The 27834-nt window shown below is 37.4% G+C and overlaps 1 protein-coding gene across 2 annotated transcripts in view; it reads right to left on the reverse strand.

Moving 5' to 3' along the window:
• Positions 1–338: 338 nt before the first annotated feature.
• galnt18b (UDP-N-acetyl-alpha-D-galactosamine:polypeptide N-acetylgalactosaminyltransferase 18b) overlaps positions 339–27834 on the reverse strand; it is a 127149-nt gene continuing 99653 nt past the window's right edge. For both annotated transcript variants that reach the window (XM_048186268.1, XM_048186269.1), the window contains exons 10-11: positions 11151–11315; positions 339–1615 (exon numbers count right to left, since the gene is read on the reverse strand). In XM_048186268.1, the coding sequence (XP_048042225.1) occupies positions 1469–1615; positions 11151–11315 (312 nt within the window). In that variant the 3' untranslated portion in view covers positions 339–1468. The remainder of the gene's footprint in view (positions 1616–11150; positions 11316–27834) is intronic.

Here is a 27834-nt window from a genome sequence, read left to right on the forward strand (position 1 = left end):
AGGGGAGTAACCCCGGTGTCCTGGCCAGATTCTCTCCGTTGGCTCTTAAGAATCATGGCCTCCTAATAATCCCCATCTACTGAATTGACTCTATCACTCTCTCTTTCCTCTCCACATATATCTGATAGCGCTCTGGTGCTATTATACTGTGGCTGCCGTTGCATCCAGGTGGATGCTGCACACTGGTGGTAGACGAGGAGAGACCCTGATATGATTGTAAAGTGCTTTGGGTGTACAGTAGTGCATAATAAAGCGCTGTATAAATGCTTCATTCTTTCATTCAAGTTACAGATACATTTGCACCAAAATATCATAGAATTTGATTCTGACATCGGCTGTAAAAACTGAGAGAGATATTTATTTTGCCATTGTGCAGAACTATATGGTTAGTTATAATTATTGTATTCACCAGCTCCTCAAGTTAAGAACCAATGCTATAAAACACTGTGTGATCTCAGTACTAAGTTCTTTTTTGCTGCTTATATATTGTACTTAAACAGTCAAATACACACAAAACAATGACAAAATGGCGGCCTTGGCGAGTATTCACATAAACACAGTCGGTTATGTTTTTAGTGATCATAAACATGCATGCGTAACAGTATATTGGATCCGTGCGTCAGGTCTTAAAGTGACAGCAGCCTAATATACCTTCCGCCAAATTATGACTAAATGGCAGTTTTTCCCCATGGTATTGACGTCAAAATTGATTGTATTCACCAGTTCCTCAAGTTAAGAACCAATGCTACTGTGTGAGCTTCAAGGAATATATATTGTATGCCATGTAGCTGAAGTAACAAACGGTGAGTTGTAGTCTAGAGAGAGCACATCTGCTGAACCAAAGCACTGACACTGCGAGGAATTACCTAACCTGTCATAACAACTACAGCTGTGTCTCTGCTTACAAGAATGATGCTACAAGGTCTTGTGCAGAAAAACGTAGAACAGCAAACTCACAATTTGTCATAGCATTTGTTCTTTTTACTGTTGTCAATTATAAATACTGAGAATATTCACTGTACACGTGGATATAAAACAGTTGATTGTATCTAGATATGTTCCAACATATTGGCATGTCCCAAAAATGTACAGAGTTATTTCAAAATAATCTCAACCTACAAACCTGAGACACTAGAAATAAATACAGCAAGAACGTTGCCAAAGCTTTGCTACATAGTAGCAATTATGGCTTCAATGTGTGCATTGGAGCCGGTACAACCTTCAAGTCAAGACAAAACCAATTATACCTTGCACAAAATAAATCTCAGTACAGTGTAGAACCTCATTATACACAATGCAATATCTGCCAAATGTGGCTTATCGATATGCACAAGTACAGTAGCTAGGAAAAATGTTTAACATTTATCATATGATGTCAAAGTCAAATAGAGACATCCAGGTGCTTAAACTTTCCATAATTTCTTGATGCAGTCCTAGTTCCACATATTCCTCAGTCTCGACGGTACCATCATAAGGTGCTACCAGGCAACATATTGGTTATGGTCCAGTTCTGGCCAGTGCATTTTTGGAGGGTCAGCTGATATCCGAACTCGTTGTCATTGTTCTCCACGAGTTCGAGGCATCGCTTTGACTTTGTATTCTGGATGGAGCCTTCCTGAAGAAAGGAGAAAGAAAATAGATATATTTCATTACAGACTCCCTCGACTGTGCCCAGGCATGTTCCTGCATAGATGGAGCTGTCAGGGCTTCATCCGTCTTCCCCCAAATGTGGGTAACCTTTCACATCTCATGATCAGAAAAATCTCATGTGTGAAAATCTACAGCGTGATCTCATAACAATACATAACACGTACACACACATCTTTGTATGTTTGGGAAGATGCTGAAACGTAGAATTTGGACAAAGTGTCAGCATTTAAAAGGTAAAAGTACAGATCTTTATATTTCTATAGGCACGTTTTACAATTATGTGGATATTTTTGAGCCCCTAACCTCAGGCTGACACCAAACCACTTCTCAGCTATACAAAAACAGATACATTTACAATTGACAATAACTTTCATCAGAGAAATTAAAGTTGTAAATCACTGAAAAACGTCCCCAGATCTCATCCGTCAATGTAGTCACATCTCATTCAAAAAGATTTGAATGCCACAGTGAAAAAAATTGCATGTTGGAATGTTGCAGTTGGTCACAAGACATTCACATTTTAAGTCATTAACATCAAGCATGTGGGTTGCAAATTTTGACCATTTAAATGAATGCAATGTTTGAGTGCTGTGGATATTGATGATTAAATTACAGTCTTTTGTTACACTTTATTTGAAGGTGTCTTAGTTACATTGTAATTATACATTTAAGTACTGAGTCATATTAATTAACAACATGTACTCACTATAGGGTTAGGTTTAGGGTTTGGTGGTAGCACTTTATTTTAGTCCTATTCCCCATTTACATTTATTATGTACCTCTTACAGTAATAACTAGGTAATAACTAAGTACTACACCTAAACCTAACCTTAACCTCTTAACCTAACTTGAGCTTTTTAGGTAAATACATGAAATAAATTTGATGACATTGTACATATTTGTCATTAATTAAATAAAAAAATCAACCTATATTTTATGAACCTAAAAGGATCCATAACATTTGCACATATCTAAACTTTCTAATCTGTGAAATTTTAGTTTAGATTCTATTAATATTGTACATTATACATTATGTATATTTTAGTATTAATGTAATCATACAAAAATGTATGTGCGCTAGAACTGTTACATATGAATAACTATGATTACTAATAGGGTGTGACGAGACCTCAAGATATTAAAATGTGATGAGATTTCTCGTCGAGTAAAAAGCTGTCTTGCAATATCGCCATTTTTGAACAAAACCAGCAACACTTGTGGCGTGGAGGGATTAAAAATGAACAAAAAATAGAGCTAAAAGATAAAAACTTTAATTTGCCAACGCATTTCGGCACACAGGCCTTCGTCAGGGCTAAAAGGTTACAGGTGTGTGTAGATTCCTTTAAGTGCAAACAGAGGCAAAATTCAAACTTACAATGAAAAAATTTGCATATAATAACATCTACCAATCGCAATATCGTCATGATAGAGTGTGAGGGTGAAATTATCATAGAATATGCCACCGCTATGTTTACATTACATTGCCTCCACTGTCGTTTTGCTTTTTTTTATAGAAATAAAACCATTTAATTAAGTTGGATAATGCTCGCTTCAATTGTAAACTAAGGCGAGATGACTGACAAGACCATGGCGGAGGATTCATTATGCAACAGAGCCTAAGCATCTGATAAATGTCTTATCTAGTAGAATGCATGCTCAGCACTACTGCTCCCTATACACAGAGTACGTCCGATTGCGAATTAGAAAGTGAAAGTAAAACGCGAGCTCCCTTATGCGCGCAAATTAGGCTACATACAACAGCCTGTCTCCCAATATCAAACCTATCTTAGGCTGGTCTGTGTAGTTGTAGCCACCTCTTAGCTCTAGTCTCTGTTTTGGTCTCTGTTTGCAGTTTGAATATTGACAGACTACTTTGCACTTATTATGGTTGCACTTACCGTTTACACTTAATGAGACCCTGTCATTTATGTTTGTTATTTATGCTGTTTTTATTTCTATGTTCAATGTGTGGAAAGGAGTTCAATTAGGAGGTCACAGCCAGCCTCAATCAGAAGTTCTTGAAGCTCATAATAGTCTCATGTGAAATCATACAGGAGAGAAGCCAGTCAGTTGAGTTTGTGGCAAAACCATTTACAGTGCTTGTATGTTGTTGTTTTTCAATGCATATGATAATTCATATTCAGATAGTAGAACTGAAAATGACATTCATTACAAGATGATTAGTTAAAACATTTCAAAATGCACCTGCAGAATATTTTTTCAGTCATGAATTTTGTCATCGAGCATTTCTTAAAAATACTGTGCAAAAAACTCGTCTCGTCTCGGTCCCGTGATCCCAATCTCGTGTCTCGTCTCGTCTCCCAACTAATGAGATATTAAAAACATGTTTTGCATTAGTAAGTAATTCAAGCTTAAATTGTATGTATTGTATTTGTCAGGGACATGATTATTTGCATTTATTTTATTAGATTATATTTATTTTATAAATATATTTGTAAAATAGATCTATTTTTTTTCACATAATGCTGATGAAAATTAGAAAATTCTTGTGTTATGGTAATGAGAAATAATAATAATAATAATAATAATAATTTGGATTTTGTGATGAAATGCAACACAGTCATAATCTTGACAGGTTTTTTGAAACTGGCCCGTGGAGAGAATAACATGAGGTTTGGGTCAAACTTTAGAGACATCAGGCACATCAAATTCATATTCATCTTTCATCTCCTCTTCTGAAAAGGGCTTGATAGAGTCACAGCTGGTGTATCTGCGAGGGAACAGCAACGCTGCAGGCTTAGACATGAGAGAGCAGGCTAAGAGCTAAAGGGAAGAACTGATCTCAAGCCGGGGAGGATGGAACTGCAGGACTGAGATAGGGTGGCTGATTTTTTTCGCTGCCAGCATTCATTTTAACCCGCTTTTCACAGAAGAGAACGCCTGTGGCCTTAAGACCCGGGTTTATGAGGTCTCAGTACCACAGACTCGCTCTTTGAGAGGCGCTCAAGGAGTCTGACACCGCTGTGGTCAGGAGGTCTTCAGGTAGAGGCTTACATTCACTAACAGTCTCCTTAAGAAGGGTTATCTGAAGCCTATAATGTGCTGCCTCTAAGTTTACGAGAACAACAAGAGAAAAAGCTACAAGCATTACATATTAACAGGTCAACAGTGTCCGTGTTATTTCATCCCTGTGTGCACCAAACCCACCTGGTGGGTTTACTGCCAAAAAGGTCTTTTTTTAGTTTCATCTGACCATAGAAACCGGTCCTGTTTGAAGTTCCAGTCGTTTCTGACAACTGAATATGCTGGAGATTGTTTTTGGATGAGAGCAGACGATTTTTCTTGAAACCCTCCCAAACAACATATGGTGGTGTAGGTGCTGTTTAATATTTTTCTCTTTTTTTTTCTTTTTTTAATCTATGCAATTCTCCAGCTGTGATCCTTGGAGAGTCTTTGGCCACTCAAACTCTCCTTCTCACTGTGCATTAGGATGCTATAGACACATGTCCTCGTCCAGTCAGATTTGTAACATCTTTAATTGATTGAAACTTCTTAATTTTTGTCCTGATGGTGGAAATGGGAATTTTCAATGCTTTAGCTATTTTCTTACAGCCACTTTCTATTTTGTGAAGCTCAACAATCTTTTGCTGCACATCAGAACTATATTCTGTGGTTTTACTCATTGTGATGAATGATTAAGGGAATTTGGCCTTTGTGTTTCCTCATATTCATACTCCTGTGAAACAAGAAGTCATGACTGGATAATTTCATGTTCCTAGTCACCCTGGTGTGCTAAAAATTTCTAGGGGTGCCAATAATTGTGGACAATGTGTATTAGAAGAAAACATTTATTTTATAATGTGATTTTCCCTCCACATTCATTAGTTTTACTTCAATGAAAGGTTAGATTTTTTTTTTTTTTTTTAATGTAAGATCAAAAGGATGAACAATGCAGATTTATTTTCACAGCCTTCTTTAATCATATTTAAAGGGTACCAATAATTTTGACCATGACTGTATGTGTATATTGAAACTTTGTTGCCAATATTTATACACCGATCAGGCATAACATTATGACCACCTTCCTAATATTGTGTTGGAGGTGGAGTCTCCATGGATCGGACTTATTTGTTCAGCACATCCCACAGGTGCTCGATTGGATTGAGATCTGGGGAATTTGGAGGAATTAAACTAGATTTAGTTTGAATAAGATTTAAGCTTGTTGTTTTGGTAAGTTCTAATGTCTATTTTAAATGCTAAATTCAGTGTCCTATTGAAGTATTGAAGTGGTTTTCTTTTCCCTAGTTCTTCCTTTAAAGATAAAAACCATTGTCTTCAGTTTGCTATATTATTATTATGTTTTAAAATACAATGAAGACCTGTCAAAGTCAAAGATAAAACCAGAAGAAAAAAACTGGCATGCAACTTCAGTTTTGCTCATGACGCTTTCTTCTGATATTACAGTCTTTAAAGTCCCAATGACTTTTGATTAAAAAATTGCAAGACTCATTCATAATTCATAAAACCGTTAGTTTATTGATATTGCCGACAATTGTTGAGCAGCCGAAAGTTTTGAAAGTCAATGATTTAAAAGAATTTTCCTCAACTTTGAGCTTGAATCACCAAACTTTTTGAGGAACTGAGGGTTATTTCATCATTAAGGGTTATTTCTGACAGCTATTTCAACATCTGAGGGTTACCTCATTGTTTTTAAAAATTAACCTTGCTCATTTTTCTTGACAAATGCAATGAGAACAAAAAATGGACTCAATGACATGCAAGTAAACGCTCTTAGCCAAAGTGTCCTTTGAAACTAATAAAATAAGAACATAACAACATGATTTTTATATCGTTTTTGCTCATTGAAAATACGCCCTTGTTTGTTCTCTGGAAAGAGTTCATCACTTCATCCTAATTTAATTCGCCATATATGTGGCACTTGTCTTAGTACGTCTGCTAATGCTGCCTGAGGCGCAAATGTTCCACTCATAATGGTGCATAAGAAGTGTGTTAAAGGTTACAGGTTTCCAAAGTCTTTAAAGTGATTCATTCAAGCATGGGAAATCTAACATGGCGGTGTGCATCCAGCTGTGGGCATAGGGTAAATATGAAGGGCAATGCTAAATCAGCCCATCACTTGAACTGTTGCGCATCACTGGCTGATGTCGATATGAATGATCTCTCACAATCCCAGAGAACCAGGCCGCTCTCCAGACCTACTAATCAATTCGCTGTAAAGAATTGGTCAGTTGGCTGTTATGAGAATGGCCTTGTACTCTTATATCACGTCTAAGAAGTCAACCAACTTGGGAAATTTATATCGACCTCGTCTATTTCACGTGTGTGCGAGCGTGAGACTGAGATTAGACTGGAGCGATGCCTTCAGCCATAGCTAATGTGAGATACATTCATAAACACAAAAGGCTGTTAGAGAGGCAGCAGAGATATTTCATAATTGGAGAAAGAAGTTACAAATAGCAAGCGATAAGACTAAAAACTAATTAAAGTGAGTAACTGACACACATTTCAATGAGTAACATCATCTGCCCTATTAAGAACTAAAACAATTCTAATAAACAGACAGTCACGCTGTACTTTACGCATCTCATGCAAGCTAGTAAAATCAGTATTATTAAAAGTAATCTATCAACTGTTTTATTTCTCCTCTTGTTATTAAAGAAAATGGCTTTTTAAAAGTTATATTAAAACTGTAAAACACAGTGACTGTTTTTAAAAGTGTGAACAGCAACTAGCCACAAAGTACAGTTAGTGTATATGGACCCCGACAGATAAGACACTAATATTGAAAACTTTTTAATTTAATTGCTTAAACTTACATTTTTAAGTAAAATCAAAGTTTAGTGCATTTTTTTCTAAAACTATTTTAAAGAGAAGAAATGATAGTATGAACTGTGAGTGAATGAAAATAAAAACATTTTACAGTTTATGAAAGTACAATAATATAAGATATTAAAGCTGCAAGCAGTGTTAAATGGGCCCTCGCACCAAACTTCCTCTTTTAAGGTGTTAATCACATACATAAGCACTTAGCCAAGTGTTGCATTATTTCACATGTTTCTAACATGTTTGATATATCATGGCATATTTAAATGTGTTTCTGAGAGTGAATTACAGTGTGAAGCATGCCATTTTATGTTACCAGCAGGTGGCGCTATGACTAACTGAATATCGCCATAGATGGACTCTTATCAAACATGTTACAACAGCTTCCTGTTTCATGGCGAAACATCAGACTTCGTCAGCCCGCCACGGACACGCCCTTCAACGAAAACTCAAGATCTTCGCAATTTAACATCACTAAGGCCTTAAGATTAGACTGGCCAAATATGATGTTGATCTGGTTAAATCTCTATGAGGAGTTAATCACAATGTAAAACAACACATTTCCTGTTGCCCGCAGGTGGCGCTATGACTGGAACTGAATATTGGCATGTAGATGTGAACATTGGACATTGTATGCCTGAGTTACAACAATTTCCTGTTTCATGGCGAAACATCGAAATTTCTCAGGCCGCCACAGACACGCCCTTCAGTGAAAAATCAAGATCTTCACAATTTAACATTGTAAAGACCTTTAGATTAGACTGACCAAATATGACGTTGGTCTGATTAAAGCTCTAGGAGGAGTTTGTTAAAGTACAACGTCCGGAAATGGCAAAAACTGCAAATATTTTGCAGAGAAAATTCAAAATATCTCACTTCAGATTTTGCTCTGACACTTTCTTGTAGGCATTGGGCTGTTACATGTGTCTGCCGAATTTTCATACTTTAAGTATACCAGTTTATATGTTTTCATTTTAATTTTAGCTTCATTTTCAGTAATTTTGTTATGTGCTTTTATCATTTGAATTTTTACTATTGAGGTTTAATTTATTTTTATTTCAGTTTTAGATTTATTTTTTATTAGTAATTTTAGTGCTTTAACTTAAACTTATTTGAGTTAGCAGCCAATGCAACATTTCTAATTTTCATTTAATATTTATATTTTATTTTATTTCAGTTTAACAAAATGTTTTTAACTGTTTTTGCATTAATAACTCTGCTTCTTATCTCCGTATACTGCATGCAAAGGCAGCGTTTTTCAGTTTTTGGTCATTGCAATGAATGGTTTTAGATGTCAATAAAATACTGACAATGATGTGTTACATTGTTTTATTATCATAAGCCTGATTCACTGGCCTACAGTCCACCTCAATCCAGTCATCAAGTTTGATTATCAGTCTCTCAGCGGTATACGTGATATTGTATTCCATCTGTGCTTTTGTTTTAATTACTGGTCTATTTACACATGCAGATCTTTGACAAATGTGACACACCTCACTGTTTTTTAGCATCTCACGCCATGAGCGTTGCGTTTTTAAATATTTATGTACATGACAGGGGGGATGATTAATTTGCATTTAAACACTTATTTTTATAATTAATCACAAAACTGACACATTAAAGTGCCCTAGTTCCTGGAGAAATTACATTTAGTTGTGAAAATAGCATCTGTCATTATAAAATATGAAAGCATTTTGTCTCCGGATCTCAGAAGAGCCCTTTAGCTTGATGTGTCACTTATTTTGTTTGGGAGAGTTTGAAAACACAACTCTTTTGACTATTACCTTATCCAGCAACCAAAGAAGAAATCAGCCCTGTTTACCATTACCATCACGGCTTATTTACATTATACGAATGTGTGAACTGCCGTGAAATCACAGGATTTAGGGGAATAACAGAGTTGATAATGCATTTGAGCTTTACACTTGAAAGGAGCTGAGGAATGTATGACTCCATCTGACCGTTGTGGCTCTAATTAGAGGTTTTGAAGTGATTAAATGTCCAAATACCCATCCACAAGGACTGTTTCAAATAAATCTTTAATGTTAACTTCTTTACAGACTTCTCTATCTATACTCTGCTTGTCAAAATATAAAGAGTTGTTTATTATTTATTTTTTTAGTCATGCTTTTAATGAGAAATCTTTGCCTTTATTACACTGATGCAAAGGACATCAAAATGAGCTTTTATTTGAATTCAGCTATATTAATTTGTTTGCAGTAGTTCATATTTTAATCTCCGTTGTCTTCTCAAGGAGCTCTGCTCTACTGAAGTGTTAACATTTAACATTTTCTTTTTTTAGCTGGATGACTAAAACATGAACCTTATCAACATCAGCTTTCATCATGGCAGTCACTCTTACACTTCACAAACAAGCACTGCACTGTCCCTGACAGAACATGACATCTCAGTGGAGCAGAAACAACAGCTTAAAACAGCAAAGTTAAAAATGTAATGTTGGTTTGTTAAAAAAGAAACTGATATCCCAAATTGCCGCCCTCACTTTTTCAGATACATACATCTAATCATTTGTAATTCAACTTACAACAGTGTTTACTTAACTAAGGGTGGGATCTCTATCTCTGTTCAGCAATAATAAGAAATAACCCACACATATGATGCAGTCAACAGAAGTATCTTGGATGAAGCCCATGTGCATTTAGTACAGATGTTCACTGTACATAGAAATTTATGGAGGAAATAAGCCAAATATCCTGCTCAATTTTTCTAAATTTAAAGGGGTCATGAACTGCGTTGTTTTATAATGTTTCCTGGGGTGCACTTATAATGTAAGTATGCTTTTTTACATCAAAAATTGTCATAATTTAGAAATAAAAGGCATTTTTTCTACCCTGATTTTAGTCTCTGATTTGAACGCTATATTTTAAGGGGCGTGTCTGTGTGAGACTTGTGTAAACACCCACTGCTGTGATTGGCTGACATCTTTGCATTTGAAATAACTAAGTATTACTCTCTCCAAAACCTTTAGCACATTTTTACTATTACAGCTCTCAAGGTTAACTAATCGTGAAAAGTGTTGATTATAGCATTACATTTAGATCTATGGCATTATATTTAGATCATGGCATGAAAGGTTGCAGTAATAAACATTGTAGCCGATCACAGACATTGAGCGCATGAAAGCAGTGATCTCGTCATTGCAACTCAATTTCTGCACACTAACGAATGCTTTCATCATAACTAACAGTGCAAACATGATGTAAATAAGATATTCATTGAATAAAACGGGAGTAAACTCATGCTGTTTGATTGACAGCTCCAGCGATTGTAAAGAGAGCGTTCTTTGATCGCTTTCTATACACATGACAATAAATGACTTTAAATTTTGATTTCATGGTGACTTTAAATGGCCCCTTTGGATTCCTAGTATTTAAATTACATGTTCCATAACAACACCTTCTTATCACAGTTAAAGACATTTGCCAAAATAAGAAGGTTTGTATGTGTCTGACAGTTCAAAAAAGCTTGTTGAACTTGGCAAATGGAAACCAGGTTTCTCCACACAAAAACGATCTGGCCTGTCATCTATCTAAGGTCATCTAAGGTCAGTTATAACCAGGTTGTTGTTGTGAGTGATTAATTTCCTAATGATATCAAAAATGAATACAGTTTTTTTTTTAGGTTCATAAGAGAACCTGTTGTGAGATGCAGACTGTGCAGCAGGTTTGTATTACCTGAGTAAAATGCCAATGGAGCTTCATGCGTTTAGCCACAGCGTAGCTGCACTCAATGAGCCGTGGCCGGCCGTTCACATCCACCAGGCACTTGTTGTCATCGTCGTCAATGGTGGGGCTCAAGATGCCCACGAATAACTGCTGAGTGCTGGTGTAGTATACATTCTGCAATGACAGAGCACAATTATGAATAAAACCAGACTACAGAGTAAGTTTGTGAAAGAGCACGTCTTGCAGCAAATAGTCACTTTACATTTATACGTTACTGTGGAAGATTACAAGGACAGGCAATTGAACCTTTCGGTAAAATAAACATCTATATCTCATGTCACAAGACACGATCTCCATGCAGCAGACCATGAAAATACACAAGCTAAAGGTGTGATTTCAAATCAACCGAAGACAGAGGGCACATTTTATTGCTTTTAAACTTATTTATCAAGCATTTCGGTGCTTTGCACTTTGAAAATAATGGGGAAAAGGCACATAAAAAATAGAGAACATAAAGAATGACTCATTTATGCAACTCATATATGTAAAGTGTAATAATAATATTTAGACATTTTCTCATTTCACATACAAAGCATTTATTTGGCATGTTAACTGTTTGATGTTTCACATCTGGAAGCTCTAAATACAGTTCATTAATCATTGAATAAGGTTTGGGAATATACTAACAACCTTCTTCCACACTTTGAGTGCCAGGGTGCCTTTGTGTGTTTTTTTTTTTTTTTTGCCATACTAGTATATCTCTGTTTGTTGAATAAACAATGCATTATTCATGGTATACAAGTGAGAGCTAGCATTATGTATTAGATAGACTCAAACAGAACCTCGGTGCATTAACACTTTAGAAAAGATGATCATATTTTGCCTCTACTAATGCCTAAACTTTTGCAGAGAAAAACACACCTTTATTAGTGTGGTTTTGAAGGGTTCATGTAATTTAAATACTTGTCAGAGTATTTTGTCCCATGTGGTGCACTTATAACATAAGTCCAGTTCTATGTGGCAAAAAAAAAAAAAAAAAAAAAAAAAATCATAATGTAATTTTTATGACCATCTTCCAATATTTGTCTGGCCCTTAGAATTGAAAAGGCTATTTTTTGCAACCCAGGATCACTGGAAATACGTGATACAAAAAACTTCCTATAGATAAAATTTACTGCAGTTTCTATCAGAAATTTAGAATAGAGGCAGTAAAAAACCAGCAACTTTTTTATTAATAAACACTTATTTTTGAGTAATTAGTAAGCCTTGCACAATATAATATTATGACACGTTTACCATACTTCATGACATGCCCGGTTCCAGAATCAAATCACTGAGGGTGCTCTAGTAAAGTGCAGATGTAGTCTAAGCAATGGCTTCACCATGGCAGATTAGCAAGATTATTTAGAATTTCGAAGATATTTCATTACGAATATTTTCTATTAATCGATTACTCTGCCTTTACATTTACTATCGGTCCTCTTAGCAGCATGAAAAACAATAGTTAATTTCTAATTACTTGTGAAATTTGCTAGCAATTTTCTGAGTGAAAACTGTTTTAAAGCCTATGCAGATCATATGAAAACATACACACGAGAATGTACAAATTCATATAAAGCCAACAATTTACAAAAAAAAAAAAGGAGAAAAAAAGTTAAGAATTGCCATTTTTTTCTCCATCGCAGATGCGAGTTTATTGTACACGTGGGTACATTTTTTGCAAAATTATATCGCATTGCTTGTAACACGTGGCGTTTCACAGCACTTTCAAAGTGAAATGTCCAGTGACTGGTGCTTCAGTTTTCTCTGAAACAGTTAAACATTATGTGACAGTACGTATCACAGCAGTTCAAAAGTGAAATAGCACTAAAAGGTTCATGCTCTATTACATTTGAAATGAACGTCAGAATTGCATGATATAAAGTTAGAATTGCGAGATATAAATTCAGCAACTGAGAAAAAAATTAAATCTTTTTTTTTTACCTCAGAATTGGACTTTGTAACTTGCAATTGTATCTCAATTCTAAGAAAAGAAGTCAGAATTGTGAGAAAAAAAGTCAGAATTGCTAGATATACAGTGGGTACAGAAAGTATTCAGACCCCCTTAAATGTTTCACTCTTTGTTATATTGCAGCCATTTGCTAAATCATTTAAGTTCATTTTTTCCCCTCATTAATGTACACACAGCACCCCATATTGACAGAAAAACACAGAATTTTTGCAGATTTATTAAAAAAGAAAAACTGAAATATCACATGGTCCTAAGTATTCAGACCCTTTGCTGTGACACTCATATATTTAACTCAGGTGCTGTCCATTTCTTCTGATCATCCTTGAGATGGTTCTACACCTTCATTTGAGTCCAGCTGTGTTTGATTATACTGATTGGACTTGATTAGGAAAGCCACACACCTGTCTATATAAGACCTTACAGCTCACAGTGCATGTCAGAGCAAATGAGAATCATGAGGTCAAAGGAACTGCCTGAAGAGCTCAGAGACAGAATTGTGGCTTTCCGTTTTTAAGGGGGTCTGAATACTTTCCGTACCCACTGTAAGCTTGCAATTTTGAAAAAAAAAACAAAAAAAAAAAACAAAAAAACTATATCTTTATAACATGCAATTCTGACTTTATATCACGCAATTGCACAAATAAATACAAAATTGTCAGTGAGTGTTAAAAATAAACTTCTGCCTTTACTTAAGATGGGATTCTTCAGACGGATATCAAGAACAGCAGAAGCTAATGAACAAACGGACAAATTAACAAACTAATCGGATGATTTTGATTTGACAGGAAATGGCTATTGTGTTTCAGAGGCCGTGCCAAATCTGTCCGAGATTCAAAAGGAAGCACTGTTAATTGTGTTGTTGATGTAATTTCCTGTGATGGGAGGGGTGTCAATGCGTGCCAGAAACACCAGTGGCATCTGTCTGAAGAATCACCGGCAGTCACTCCAGATGGCCTGCAGGAACTCACCCCTTCAATGACATGTATGATGAAGAGACTTGAAAGGCGTTAGCGTGTGTAGTGCATGTTTCTGTGTGTGACTGAACGTGTGTAGAGAGAGGGTGAGCAGAAGGAGAGCAGCCGAGGGGCTGAGGAACATCTGGCAGACATGTCAGGCTAGTCTCTTCAGAGCCACTTTGGCCGAGGCAAATCACTGTTTAAGTCACAAACCTAACATTGCTTGCTGCTTCATGCATAAAAAAAGAGTTCACCCATGAATGAATTCTCCAAATGTGTCATTCTAATGGAAGCTCTGAAGCAAAAACGGAGCAGAAAAGTGTGGAGTGCTCCATTTGTTGCTCTTGAGTTTGAGCAGCGGCAGGTGCGTTTTCCTCCTGAAGGATTTTCACTTGTTTAAAGTTCAGAGAGTCCTCTGGCCATCTTTGATTTCAAAAGATAATATTACCAATGTGTTGTAATGTAAAACTCTTTCTTTTGATGAAATTTGGGTTGAGAACAGTACTTCAGGCTTTTAGACTACAGTCCCAGGTTGGTACTAAGCATTGTTCTACACATAAAAATTCACTGATTTAAAACACACCTGGTTATAAAGGGGAAAAGGGGGGCCTGTGAAGTCAACATGAAATCAAAATCAAAATCATTTTTACTTTTGGTAAACATTCCTGGAATTATTTTGCACCAACAAACTTTATCTCCTTACAAGAGACCCCTTCCTAAAACACAGTTAATGGCAGCTACATATCAGTGGTTCTCAACCTTTTTGACTGCAAGAATTACACTGTAAGACAATATTCACAGGCCCAATTCTCAAGGTTTATTTAGAAAAATAAATGGTAACACTATACAATTCAGGTTCCGATTGGTAACATTAGTTAATTACATTAGTTAATATGAACTAACAATGGAAAACACTTCTAAAGCATTTATTAATCTTCTACTAATACATTATTATAATCAAAAGTTGTATAAGTTAATACTATTTAAAGCGGTGATTGATTATGATTTCACTTTTCTAACTTTAGTTAGTGTGTAATGTTGCTGTTTGAGCATAAACAACATCTGAAAAGTTACAACGCTCAAAGTTCAATGACAAAGGGAGATGTTTTCTTTTACAGAAATTGATTTTTAAGGACTACAACAAGCTGTCTTCCTGGGCAAGTGACATCACAAAACCCAAAATTTACATAAACCCCGCCCCCAAGAACACACAACAAAGGGGGCGAGGTCATTTTACGCCGAACTGCTTCATAAACAAGGTTCAATTCAATGCTGGATTTGCGCAAAAGATTAACATGACGACACATGCTAGTCGATGAGTTGAATCAACTCCACAGCAACTACATCAATTTATCCACTAACCATTCAGAAACGTCTAAAAGTTATAACTTCTTCCTGAGTCTCTCCATCAGTGTCGACTCCGGTTTGAACAATGTAAGGCTGAACACCGTTACTGACAATCCTCATTTTGGCTGCGTGAGATTCTCCAGCTTTGTTGTTATTGAGCTGTTAAAGCTCCACCCTCTTCTGGAAAGGGGGGGCGGGAGCATCAGCTCATTTGCATTTAAAGGGACACACACAAAAACTGTGTGTTTTTGCTCACACCCAAATAGGGGCAAATTTGACAAGCTATAATAAATGATCTGTGGGGTATTTTGAGCTGAAACTTCACAGACACATTCTGGGGACTTATATTACATCTTGTGAAAGTGGCATTATAGGTCCCCTTTAATGGACCTCAGCTAACTTGAACTAACAATGAACAACTGTGTCTTGTTAACTAAGATTAATAAATACCGTAAAAAAATATATTTCTCATTGTTAGTCATAACATCATAATCATAATTTCCAAAATGTAATTAAATTCAATTGTATAGTCAGTAAATGTTATCTGGAAAATATTTATCAATTATTATCAAATTATTGAATGTTAATACATTATCTCTCAAGTTTCTCCCATGGTACCCCTTGCAGGCCCCTGAGCCCCAGTTTGAAAACACGTCCTTGTCCATGCACATATTTATGGACATGTGGGAAGTAAGGGATAATGTACATCCGCATCCAGCCAGTTGTTATTGCAGAATAATCCCAGACAGGATCAGGTCTTGCATCAATCTGAAGGGGTTTATTGTGCAATGACAACCAGCTGGATGTACATTATCCTGCTTATTACACAGCTACTTGCCATATATAATTAAGTAAGTAAATAATCTGTCACGTTAGCACACAGACAAGATGTTAGGATCCAAGCGCAGCTTTATTATAAGGTAATCCAAAATCATAAATCCAAAAAACAGGCAAGGGTCAAAATCCAAGGAAACAGTCCACAAAAAACAGAAAACCAGGGGTAAAGAGTGCACCTAACACAATACAACAGCCACAAACAAAAGCAGAAACAACTGAGTATAAATAGACAGACACTAATGAACATAACACAAGACAACTGGGTGCAATGAAGGGGTAATGAGTCCAGGAAGTGGGTTATGGGAAATGCAGTTCACAAAAGGGGTGAGGAACAGTCCGGGTTGGAGTGCCCTCTAGAGGCAGACAAGGGCACTCCCAGTAATGATCATGACATAATTAGACATGAAATATTGATATGAGTTGAAATATTTTATTAGGTCTTTAACGCAAAGCTTCTGTGAAGAAAGCAGTTGCTAGCGCAGCAAGTTCAAACTAGACGGATATTTAAGGGATATGGTACAGTCATACCACTTATTAAACTGCATTTCACCACATAAATAGTTATGGGGATAAGGTATTGATTTGAGATTAAACTGTTTTAAATGGCAGTAGTTCCGTTTGTATGAAACAGAGAGCGAGCCCGCAATACCGAATGACAAAATTAAATAATAGTACAAAAAATATTGATTTAAGTTTTAATGTTTTATTAGCAAACACAAAACTTCCACGAGGAAAAAAAACTTTCCTAGCAAGCATAAAGAGCCAGAGTTCAGTTACCCAGATAAGTCTGTGTCATCAGTTTTTACCGGTTGTTATCAGGGAACAACATACCGCTGGTTGGCGCGATTGATCAATCAGGATTAAGTACTCCACAGAGCTGTGTAATAATGGAAAATAATTTTAACCAATGGCCACTTATCTGTTTAAGAGCCATTTTCAGCCACCGTTTTATATACTAGATCCTTTGTACTGTCAAAAAATGTTTCTATTTTATTTAGCCTATAATGATCAATGAAGAAAAAGACCTGTACAGACAGGTAAATCTGAAAGTCAAACAGCAAATTACACCGTATCATGAAGAATAATGAAGAGCACAGCCGATTATGTAAAAGTCCTGCCCTGATCTATAACATTCTGGGAAAAACGAGGAAGCAAGTCATTGCAATTTCGTGGTAATTTTCCTGCTGGTTGGACCTGCTAATAGAACATTGGATTTCATGAGAGCTACACATTTCAAAAAAGTTGGGAAAGGTAGCAATAAAAGGCCGGAAAGGTTAAATGTACATATAAGGAACAGCTGGAGGACCAATTTGCAACTTATTAGGTCAATTGGCAACATGATTGGGTATAAAAAGAGCCTCTCAGAGTGGCAGTGTCTCTCAAAAGTCAAGATGGGCAGAGGATCACCAATTCCCCCAATGCTGCGGTGAAAAATAGTGGCGCAATATCAGAAAGGAGTTTCTCAGAGAAAAATTGCAAAGAGTTTGAAGTTATCATCATTTACAGTGAATAATATCATCCACAGATTCAGAGAATCTGGAACAATCTCTGTGCGTAAGGGTCAAGGCCGGAAAACCAAACTGGATGCCTGTGATCTTCGGGCCCTTAGACGGCACTGCATCACATACAGGAATGCTACTGTAATGGAAATCACAACATGGGCTCAGGAATACTTCCAGAAAACATTGTCGGTGAACACAATCCACCGTGCCATTCGCCGTTGCCGGCTAAAACTCTATAGGTCAAAAAAGAAGCCATATCTAAATGTGATCCAGAAGCACAGGCATTTTCTCTGGGCCAAGGCTCATTTAAAATGGACTGTGGCAAAGTGGAAAACTGTTCTGTGGTCAGACGAATCAAAATTTGAAGTTCTTTTTGGAAAACTGGGACGCCATGTCATCCGGACTAAATAGGACAAGGACAACCCAAGTTGTGATCAGCGCTCAGTTCAGAAGCCTGCATCTCTGATGGTATGGGGTTGCATGAGTGCGTGTGGCATGGGCAGCTTACACATCTGGAAAGGCACCATCAATGCTGAAAGGTATATCCAAGTTCTAGAACAACATATGCTCCCATCCAGACGTCGTCTCTTTCAGGGAAGAAAGGCATTTTCCAACATGACAATGCCAGACCACATACTGCATCAATTACAACATCTTGGCTGCGTAGAAGAAGGATCTGGGTACTGAAATGGCCAGCCTGCAGTCCAGATCTTTCACCCATAGAAAACATTTGGCGCATCATGAAGAGGAAGATGCGACAAAGAAGACCTAAGACAGTTGAGCAACTAGAAGCCTGTATTAGACAAGAATGGGACAACATTCCTATTCCTAAACGTGAGCAACTTGTCTCCTCAGTCCCCAGACGTTTGCAGACTGTTATAAAAAGAAGAGGGGATGCCACACAGTGGTAAACATGGCCTTGTCCCAACTTTTTTGAGATGTGTTGATGCCATGAAATTTAAAATCAACTTATTTTTCCCTTAAAATGATTCAATTTCTCAGTTTAAACATTTGATATGTCATCTATGTTGTATTCTGAATAACATATTGAAATTTGAAACTCACACATCATTGCATTCTGTTTTTATTCACAATTTGTACAGTGTCCCAACTTTTTTTGAATCGTGTTTGTAAACAGAATTTACATTCAATATATTTTATTCTTATTTTATGTGGTATTTTGATGTTCGCTGCCGTTATAATCAGAAAAATTGATGCGGCAAGTTTCACACAACAGATTCGGAGTCTTGTGGTCTTGGTCTTAAGATGTCTCATGATGTATCAACACCATGACAGGAGATGGAGAACCCAGGAGCGGGAGTTTATTGGAAAACTGGATTACAAATGAGGTAAGTAAGTTTGCAGGTAGGTGAGCAAGCAGTCAGAACAGTCTTTGAAAATAAACAGGAACATAGGCTTCCAACTATTCACAGATATCTCAGGAAAATATGGTTAAATAAAAATTCTCAAGTCACAGGATAACTTCTTCAACAGGACTTGATATAACAAAGGATAAAGAGGATGTACCAAACAAAACCAGACTTCAGGTAGGCAGGCAGTCCAAGTAATAATGAAAAGTCTTTGTCTGTCACTTGTCTTGCAGGAAACATGAAGCATCAAAGAAAACAGAAAACAATGCATAGGCAAGTCCTTCAGGGTGATCAGTAACAATAAGGTGAGTCAGAGGAACCTCAAACAAGACCAGACAGAGGCTCCGTCCGAAAGCTTAAAAATGCTGCCTTCAGAGGACACATTCCAAGGTAGAAAGGCATCAAGGCATGTCCGAATCCAATGTTAGCTTCACTTCCTGTCTCCTGACATACCTTCATCTGATCGATTTTTGAAGGCAGCACAGATGTATCCTTCACTGCCTTTGATATCCCACAATCCTGTGCATTCCATTCTTTGACAGTTGAGCAAAAAGGCGTCTGAAAGTTGCGGTTGGTGGTCAATTTGTGTGTAAATGTATGTTTTTGACACTTTTGATGTCATTTCTAGAGAGAAATTACTGTTGTAGTAATTAAATACTTGCTTAGTTCTCACCAAAGCTCGCTTTATTTTGCTGTAGATCATTAAACTGCTACACTGCCTCAGAAGTCTCTGTGAAATCAGTTTTGTGAGGTACCTTCGTGCAACTAATATACTGACCATTACATGCAACTAACCCTAACACACCCTAATCCTAACCCTTTAGTAAGTACATATAATTATTTATTATCAGTGTTGGGGGTAACACATTACAAATAATCAGATTACATTTTTCAAGTAACTAGTAAAGTCAAAATTACTTTTTTTCAAGTAACTAGTAAATGTGAGCATACAATGGGTGCTTCTCATTATCCCTCCTCGTTTCCTCGCTCCTCCGTCCTCCATCCTATGACCCGGAAAACGATCGAGCTCAGCCATCTTGAAGGACATCTCAATTCTCTAACTGCACCGCGAGGAGGCGAGGATCGAGGAGTGAGGAGGCTTCCCAAGGAGTCATGAGCGAGGATACACAGGTGCATCCTTTGCGGAAGTCTTTCTCGTCGAGAAACCTGACGCACATATAAATTCTCCTCCCCCTTCATATCTGTCACAATAATTTAAATGCACGCTTTGCTTTTACAGTTTAAATAAACTTTATATCTCATATATTTCAATAGGGCATCTTGCTTTATTAATATTTATTATATATTTTTTAAATAACCAAACTTTAACAACATGTGGGTAGATCCCTCGAGTGCAGCTGATGACGCTTTGAAGCGACGCTAAAGGGAGCGAGGATATATCATTTCACTTGATTCAATTCCTCCGTCCTCACTTCTTTTCCTTGCGTCCTTCCCTCGCATCCTGAAGGGGTGGAGCTAAGAAGCGAGGAAAGGAAACGAGGATGCACAAATAAGAATTGAGAAGCACCCACTTACTCATTTACTTCATCTCCTGCGTCCTATTCTTCTGTATTCCTGAATGGCAGGACAGCTGAAAGGCTTGCTTGTTTGAGCTGCGCCCTCTACTGTACAGGAGTAAATATGCATTTCTTTCAGCCTGAGGCTTATTCATTTCACTTTTGGTGTGAAAGGGCTTTAACATTTGCCAAAAATAGAACAAGCAAGCCCAGCCCAGGTGAGAAAAAGTAACACAAAAGTAATGTGCATTACTTTCCACAAAAAGTAACCAAGTAACACAAATAGTTACTTTTTTAGTGAGTAACGCAATATTGTAATGCATTACTTTTAAAAGTAACTTTCCCCAACACTGATTATTATATTCCTAAATGTATAATTGCAGTGTAACACAGACACCTTAAAGTATAACCGCAAGTTGCACTAGCTGTCACCTAGCACTGCTGTTTCACAAATCTTTTCTGAACAGTGTGCTATTCTCAGAACGGAGGGAGCGATGGGTCTGAACTAATGCTCTGTCTTGCCATATTATACATGTTCAGTAGTGTGTTCATGTGTGCATAGGTTTGAGACGGTTGCCAGGAACTCTCTGTTTTTGCATGGATTCCATTGTCAAAAAAATCCATCCCTGCTGTTCAGAAGAAGAAGAAGAAAAAGAAAAAGAAGAAGAAGAATCTGCCTTTTGCTCATACATCAGATGTTAGGAAGGCAACACCTTTGGAGAAAACCAGATGCTGTTTTCTAACAAACAAGGAATGTACGTTTACTCAAACTTCAACCCTTTTGAACAAAAAGCTGATAAATAGCATTTTTAATCAAAGACTATGTCTAGATCGGATTCAGAATGATGCAAGGAGACAGCGAATACACAGCTCATATACAGTTAACATCACAGCCATGCATTAACAAAATATTCTGTATCACACCATCACTCAGACATTAATAAACACCACTGTTATATTTTCATATTTTGCTGTGATGTTTGGGCACCCTCCGACTACCTCCAGAGTTTCAAAAATATTGGCAGAAAGCTCTGGAAAATCAAACAGCCACCCCTGCACAAAAACACTTATGACTATCATCCCAGCCCACTCTTTCTGCAGCTCTATTGTGTCTGACTGTGTTTTGTGTGTTTCTCATATAAAGGCAGTGTGCAGTTTCACTAGTTTTAATACTCATAACACAGACAACATAAAGCAATAACCACACAGAGGAATGTTTTTTTAGCTGAGGTTGCTCCATTATAGCTCATGAGACTTAATGGAGTTCTCAGTTATTTCATTTCATCTCAAGTGTTTCTAAAACCCTGAGAAGCAGTGGATTCATTTGCTCTTCATTTAATCTCTAATTTTAATTTCAATCATGACAACTCTCAAAATCTCATTTTAGAATGTTAACGAATATGGCAGTGTTAGAGTACAGCTGCTGTGAGCATGTAAGATATGCTGCTGCATAAACAGACATACATAAATCCCGTAACAGATCTAGGCAGGTGGAGCTGGGGAGGTGGAGGGTCTCAGAGGAACTCTGATAGCACTGCACGACCAGCTTACAGCAAACACTGAACCAGACTATTTAAAAGTTGAGCAAGAAATTGGCTGCATAATCAGAGGCAAATCAGCTTGTGCGATATACTAAATGATGGGATTGTTAGCAGATTGCATCTAAAGAACCTATCAGCCTGTGCCATCTAGAGTTTCATGACTTGTAGGCCACGTTCACACAGCATCAGAATACAGTTGTCAGGGCTGTTCACACACGGTTTGGTTATTTACGAGAGTGACAACTGCATTCTATAACTGAACTCACACCTGTAAATTTTCAGGCTGTGTGAACAAAACCGGATTGGACAACTAGTTGTCTGTCATGCCATACAGTGCGAGAGAGCCGTTTTACGCTGTAAAAATGTGTGTCTGCTGGGTGTTTCAGGTTTTCGAGTGTGGTTTTGCTTTTGGTAAGTGACAGAGTTGTGTGTTATCTGGGTGTTAGATCCAGTCACTGTTCTTCACCGCATCTGCTCCCGTCAGTTTTGTGTTTTACGTGAGACTCAAATGCTTTGTTTTCCACCCAGATATATTTGGGGTATTTCTTTATTGTACAATGCTCATTTCTCAATATTATGCATGAAAAGTGTTTTAATATCACTATTACTGAGGATCATATGATCTCTATATAATATCAGTCTTTAAATGCAAGATATTTAAAGTGTACCTAAAGTATACTTGCAATAGTTCCACTTTATCACAATCAAATATACTTCAGTATATGTTTAGTTGGACCTCAGCACTACTTTTGCACAATTAAAGTGCATTAAGTACAAAATTAGTTGTTACAATTTAGCAGATGTTAAGTATACCAGTTTAATATACCAAAAATACAATTGCACGGTATTTTTATTAAGTAGTATACTTAGAATAAAATAAATGCATTTCAAATGCATTTTGGTATATTCATTTTTCACTAGGGCAGACATAACATCTTGTCTGGGAATGTAACTGTGCATCTAGATTAACTAGATTATTTTCCCTCTCCATTTCAACAGGACACAAAATTAATAAATAATGAATAAACTGAAAAAGGCAAACAAACCATTTCTGTTTCTATCTAGTAAGCTGTTGAAAATTCCCCACTGATTTGCGAGCCTCATCAGAATTGAAAAACTCCTTTCTCACCTGCGAATTTTTTATAATGTTACTGAACCCAAATCTATTTGATCTGTTTCGTTTGTGCATGTTTCCATAACCTTGTTCAGCCCCTTCTCAGCTGGGTTCAGGTTTCTGAGAGGCATCATCAGCTCTAGTGCTGCTCTCTGACTCTCTCTGAGGATATGAGGGCACTATAGGTCCCTCCATGTCACATCTGAAACCTTTCAGTTTTCTTTCTTCCGAAATATATCATCATCGAACTTTCTGTTATTAATTTGACCATAATATTAAGTTCACTCTTGGTCTTCAAAGTTACTTGGTCAAAATCACTGTCTCCTGAAAGAAGCTACAATATAGGGGATTTGGAGGGTGTTTTTGAAACCATTTGGCCATGTCACGATAACCTGTGCTCTACTGAACACATTAAAGAACACTGCCTTCCTCTGCCTTCCAATTACAAAGAGCTATTTCACAAATGTGTAACAAATCTGTGATACATTTTGTGCACCAGTGCCTAAAAAACAGATTTTTGAGGTTTTTGCATTTGCTGTTTTTTCTTCAAGGAACTCTTCAAAACCTTGAATTTTGAAGTTGTGGTTCGGTACGGGTTCGATACAGAAAACTTAACAAAAAATTCTTCTTTTTTCTTAAACTGGTTTATTAAAAAAATTGTGTCTCTCTCTTTAAATAAATTAAATTACTTTTGATAACTATTAAATTCAGTTGCTCTTGATTTTTCGATATAACAATCTACAATCTCTTTCTCTAGTGAACTAACATGCTGTGGACACTAAATGACTTGCCTGAGGTAAATGTAATGCTACGTGAGATATTATTCAAGCTGTTTTATTGATTTGCAGTTGAAACACTGGTTGAGAGATTACACATAAACAAATATATGCTTTGATCATCTATTAATTTTCTTCTGCACTTTTTCCTGCACTTTTAGCAAACAGTGTTGCATTACCGCTCACGGCCCCTTCTGGATTGGAGTGTGAATCGCCTGTGACTGACTGTATTCATTGTCTGAATGTATGCACCTGTGGAATTACAAATTTAAGAATCTGTCTAAGATCTGCGGATCCTACATCCTGACCATTTGGCAGGACAAGCTCAAGATACAGCAGTGCCTTTGTCTCTATGATAATGTAAAGGTATAGGTGATACTGCCAGACTGATTGGATTAGCACCTATGCATTTGAATGACACAGTTATGCTGATTAGATCATGGCTGGGAAATGTAGGGTATGAGCTGATTCCTGTACTGCATTTGCATGCTTTGTTTAGATTGTCCACACCTCTACTCTATGTATCCCTCCCCCTTGAATGTATATGAACTACCAAGTCACTGCCTTAGTTAGATTTTGGATGACCACAGCGACGCACAGCGTGTTTCTCAATAAAGAGTAACTTCTGCTTCAAGAGATCCCAAAGTCTCCTGGTCTATGCTTCTGAGATTTCCAACAGTTTTGGTGCCGTGACCCGGATAGAGCTTCTCATCTCAATCCAGATTGAAACTTCAAGCACAACAAAGATCTGATCCAAAAGAAGATCCAGGCTGAATTTTCCTGTACACCCAAGGGTTGGTGAGTGATACTCTATCCAAAAGAATCATTAAGACCAGTACAAAGTTGTTATCCTCTGCGCCGTCAGAGAGGAGTTAACAGACAGCTGTAGGGTTTGGTTAACTAAGTTATCCTCTAAAAATGTTCTTTTAGAGATGAAGTTTATCCTCTGTTTAGGCAGGGAAGTTTAGCATCACATGCTAATAATTAGGTATCCTCTGTTCAGGCAGGGAAGAATTAGTGTAAAGTGCTAATAATTTGTGTTGTCCTCTGTTTTATCAGGGAAGGTGGTGTGTTAACAGAATAGCCATCCTCTACTTTGCTAGAGAAGAAGGTTCATCCTTTGTTAATTCAGGGAAGGTTACAACTGTTACAGTGTGCTAGCAAGTTGGTTCTACTCTGCTCGTCAGAGAAGGTTGAATACATTACGATGTGTATTAACTAGGTTAACCTCTGCTCTGTCAGGGAAGTGTTGAAGTGTATTGTTGTGCCAGAAAGACATTACACAATGTTGAGAAAGAACGCTAGACTAATTCCAACAACTGAGAAAGGTGGACTAGCTACCCCTTTATGGACAGATAGTGAGTTCAAATCATTGTTAGGAAAGCACATGGACTCAATAGTGACTGAGTCAGTCAGACTGGATTTGACAAAGAAATCTGGGATTCATCCAGAAAAAGTTTGGTCTATTGAAGAATGCAAAAAGGTACTTGGTGCTTGTATTCGGAAGAAAAATATGAAGGGCATTATCTGCTGCCACAGAGAATTTACTCTATCCATTGTACAAGAACAAATCCAACATATTACTAAGTTAGAAGAGCAGAACAAACAGTTGCACACTCGAGTGTCTCGTCTCACTCAGAAGTTGGGTCGTAACAAAGCATTAACCAAAAGTGACTCAAAAGACCAGCAGTCAGATGAAAGCTATCCTGACTTACAGTCTTTCTGTAGACTTGAGGATAATAGCAATACTGGATTGATGGATAAAGATGTAAATGCAGTTGAAGTGTGTGGAGTGAGACAAAAGGCTCAGAGTAGGGCAAAAGGGGTTGACACAGTTCCATCTGTAACCCCCATACTGCAGTTACAAGCAGTCAGTACCACTATAGGTCCTGAAGACATAGAAAGAATTGCTGAGAATTTGCCATCAGTGCATAGAAACTTTTCTGAGTTTAGGACAGAGCTGTCCAGAAAAATGAAGCTCTATGAAATGTCCCTAGCTGAAGTCACCCAGCTAATGTCACAAATCCTGAAAGAGTCAGAATTCAATGATTTTGAAAGTGCTGTAAATAATTCTGAGTTTCAGCATTCCAGCAAAGGTGAATTGAGAGAAGGAGCTCTGAGAGTGTTACAGAACCTTGTTGGACCAAAGGTAGACTGGTCAAAGATCACTAGTTGTGTACAGACGAAGGATGAAACTGTAAGTGAGTACACTGAAAGATTTTGTCAGTCAGCTGCAACATACAGTGGAATAGCTGACACTCCAGATAAGGTGTTACAGGATAATGGACCACTGGTCCGCATGTGGTTTGATGGGCTCTCATCAGAATACAGAAATGCATTGCCTTTCTTAGACCTCACATGGTCCAATGGAACTCTGCAAAACAACTTTAATAGGTTAGCTGTTTGGGAAAGAGACTCTGATGTCAAGACAAGAGTAAAAATTGCAGCAGCATCCTTTAAGGTCAACACAGAGAATCGACAGAAACGTAAATGTCCTAAGAGAGAAGGCAGTTGTCATTACTGTGGTAAACCTGGACATTGGATGAAAGAGTGTAGGAAAAACAAAAAGACATTTAAAGAAATGAACAGCTTTACTCAGCTCCTACTCAGTCTACTTGCTACATTGAAACTGCCCCTCCCCTCTTCTCCAAACTCTTGGAGCAACTGCTTGCTGACATGCTAACCATTTGGGCTGTGAGTGCTTAATTTCCCCAGTAATCTACAAGAAAGCTGAAAGACTCATTCTGAACAAAAGAAAGTTGACTATCACTTCCACCATTTGGGGACACAGGTTAAGTACACTCACAGCCTTAAATGTTATGCTGCAGCACACTCCATTCACTTGTCCATCCTCAATGGGTTATGATGTCTGCTATGACTGATGTTTCAATGGAAGATGGAGATGTAGCATCTTAAATTTGGAAATTAACTACAGGGAGAGAATAGGACACACAGACCAGTGAGGAGCCCAGGGAAGAACCGAAGTGCATAAGGCCTCGGGGGTTAACCCTGTGGTGAAGACTTCCTCATAGGTTTCCCCCTCTCTCAGTTTATCCCAACCTTACTGGTCTATAGGTGTCAAATTGATTAAGAATAGGTTAAGAAAAAGAAGAACAAAACCACTATACGATCACTAGAAGTTTATGATGATCAGAGTTAGACAGAAAAACTATAGGATCATCAGAGGTGTAACATACTAAAGTCTATGCATGAATACTGCTGGTCTGCTGTCTCTTTGTTTTCTTGTGTGCAGGTATGTGTATATGCCATGACGTCTCATAAGCAGCACCTGGTGTAAAGCATCACCTCAGATATCCATGAACAACCTTCATGATGACGGAGTCATCAGAGCAACTCGGAGTTGCACAACGACAAAGAATCTTCTTGGGACAAACATGGAAATGGACTCTACAGGGAACAGACTCCACAGCTATTCAGGCGCCATGGACTTTTAGGACTTCCACGCTTATGCTACATGGTTTTCTGTGTCATCATGTAGTTTATACAACATGTTACCACCCTGCGTTGTATATGTGTGTCAACAGTATACTCAAGTTAAAGAACAACACTTATGTAAATGTTGGACACGACACAGAATACGATGTATGTGCCTGTAACTGTTACAAGTTGCATGACTGGAAGATGGAACTTATGTTAACAAACATATGTTATAGAAGGGATTTAAGAAGGTTTAAATTTGTATTATGTGAGAGTTATTAGAA

This window comes from Megalobrama amblycephala, linkage group LG3 (assembly GCF_018812025.1).
Source record: "Megalobrama amblycephala isolate DHTTF-2021 linkage group LG3, ASM1881202v1, whole genome shotgun sequence".
Taxonomy (NCBI): Eukaryota; Metazoa; Chordata; class Actinopteri; order Cypriniformes; family Xenocyprididae; genus Megalobrama; species Megalobrama amblycephala.